The sequence below is a fragment of the Nematolebias whitei genome, chromosome 1 (genome assembly GCF_014905685.2).
Source record: "Nematolebias whitei isolate Nwh7 chromosome 1, NemWhi1, whole genome shotgun sequence".
Classification (NCBI taxonomy): domain Eukaryota; kingdom Metazoa; phylum Chordata; class Actinopteri; order Cyprinodontiformes; family Rivulidae; genus Nematolebias; species Nematolebias whitei.
In genome coordinates this window covers 4,261,660-4,263,219 of record NC_056498.1, presented here as the reverse complement: position 1 = coordinate 4,263,219, position 1,560 = coordinate 4,261,660, and the positions used below count along the sequence as shown (strand labels likewise).

Here is a 1,560-nt window from a genome sequence, read left to right as displayed (position 1 = left end):
CCAAGCAACATGTCTGTGGGTAAATCTGGCAACACTCAGACTGCGAGTTCTACACAAGTTTATGAGAGTAAGTTTGCTGAACTTGATAAAATGTATCAACATCTTTACCAACTTCAACAAAATACCACCGCCACTTTAAATCAAGTTTCTCACAGTGTAGCTGCCTTAGACAGCAAGATAATCAACTTAATTCCTGCCACTCCTGCTAACCCACCTTCTGTTCCCAGCCTGTCTCCAAGTTCTGTGTTGCCATTCAGAGAACCAGATCTGAGACCTTCTGAACATTTTGAAGGTAATATCAGTCAATGTGGGGGATTTTTGCTCCAATGCAACTTGGCCTTCGCTCGCTCCCCATCTCTGTTTACGAATGATTACACTAAAATAACTTACATTGTTTCAGCATTAAAGGGAAAAGCTCTCCGTTGGGCCCAAGCGTTTCTAACTGCCCATTCTCCTGATTCTCTAACTTCTCAAGCTTTCATTCAAGAATTCCAATGTGTATTCGACTACCCACTCCACCAGGAGGTGGCCGCAAAACAACTATTATCACTACGACAAGGAAGTAAGTCGGCAGCCGATCACTCTGTGGACTTTCGTATTGTGGCTGAGGAGGCTGGATGGGACAAACTAGCATTAAGAGGTACATATATTAATTCTTTAAATGAGAACATAAAGGACCAGCTTGCCTCCCGGGATGAACCCGGGAGCTTGGATAAATTAATCGCTCTCTCTATCCGCATCGACAACAGAATAAAGGAACGTAGAAAGGAAAGAAACTACGTTACCCATAATCCTCAGCATGTTTTTTCGGTCAACCGAGAATAACAACACCAGAACTTCCTCATCGCCCGAGTCTGAACCTGAACCGATGCAGGTGGGGAGGACCCGACTATCTCCTGAGGAAAGACAGAGACGATATGCCACGAAGGTCTGCATCTACTGCGGTAACAAGGGACACTTTGTCGCCACTTGTCCAGTACGGGGAAACGGACCGGCTCGGCAGTAAAACAGGGGACGCCGCCGAGTTCATCCCAAATCTCCCCTGCCTCGCTTCTGTCTGTACCTGCTACCATACTTCATGATAAAATTAAATTGCCCGTTTCTGCTCTTATCGATTCTGGTGCAGAACAAAGTCTGATCTCCACAGACATAGTGGAACAACTCCAACTCCCCACCATACCACTCACCTCCCTCATCTCGCTCCATCACAGGGCTAACTGGACAACATCTTGCCCAAATCACTCACAAGGTCTCGGATCTTCACATTGTTGTCTCTGGCAATCATCATGAGCTGGGTGAGTTTCTCTTCTTTGATTCACCCATATCTCAGTTAATTTTTGGGTATCCCTGGCTCACCAAACACAACCCCATTTTCAATTGGTCAGAACGTCGTTTAGAGAGTTGGAACAAGGATTGTTTAATGTCCTGTCTTAAAACAGCTGTCTCTACTCCCGTTAAAGGAAGGGAACCCCCCGATGATATCGATTTAACTAAGGTCCCCCCAGTTTACCATAGCCTGGCCCACGTTTTCAGTAAAAGTAAAGCCTTGACACTACCCCC

General features: G+C 45.8%; 1 protein-coding gene across 1 annotated transcript in view; it reads right to left on the bottom strand.

Annotated features, from left to right (window-relative positions):
- LOC119414401 (immunoglobulin kappa light chain-like) overlaps positions 1-1,206 on the bottom strand; it is a 23,147-nt gene extending 21,941 nt beyond the window's left edge. The window contains exons 1-2 of the mRNA XM_037681497.1: positions 1,188-1,206; positions 786-896 (exon numbers count right to left, since the gene is read on the bottom strand). Of these exons, the coding sequence (XP_037537425.1) occupies positions 786-896; positions 1,188-1,206 (130 nt within the window). The remainder of the gene's footprint in view (positions 1-785; positions 897-1,187) is intronic.
- Between the last annotated feature and the right edge of the window lie 354 nt (positions 1,207-1,560).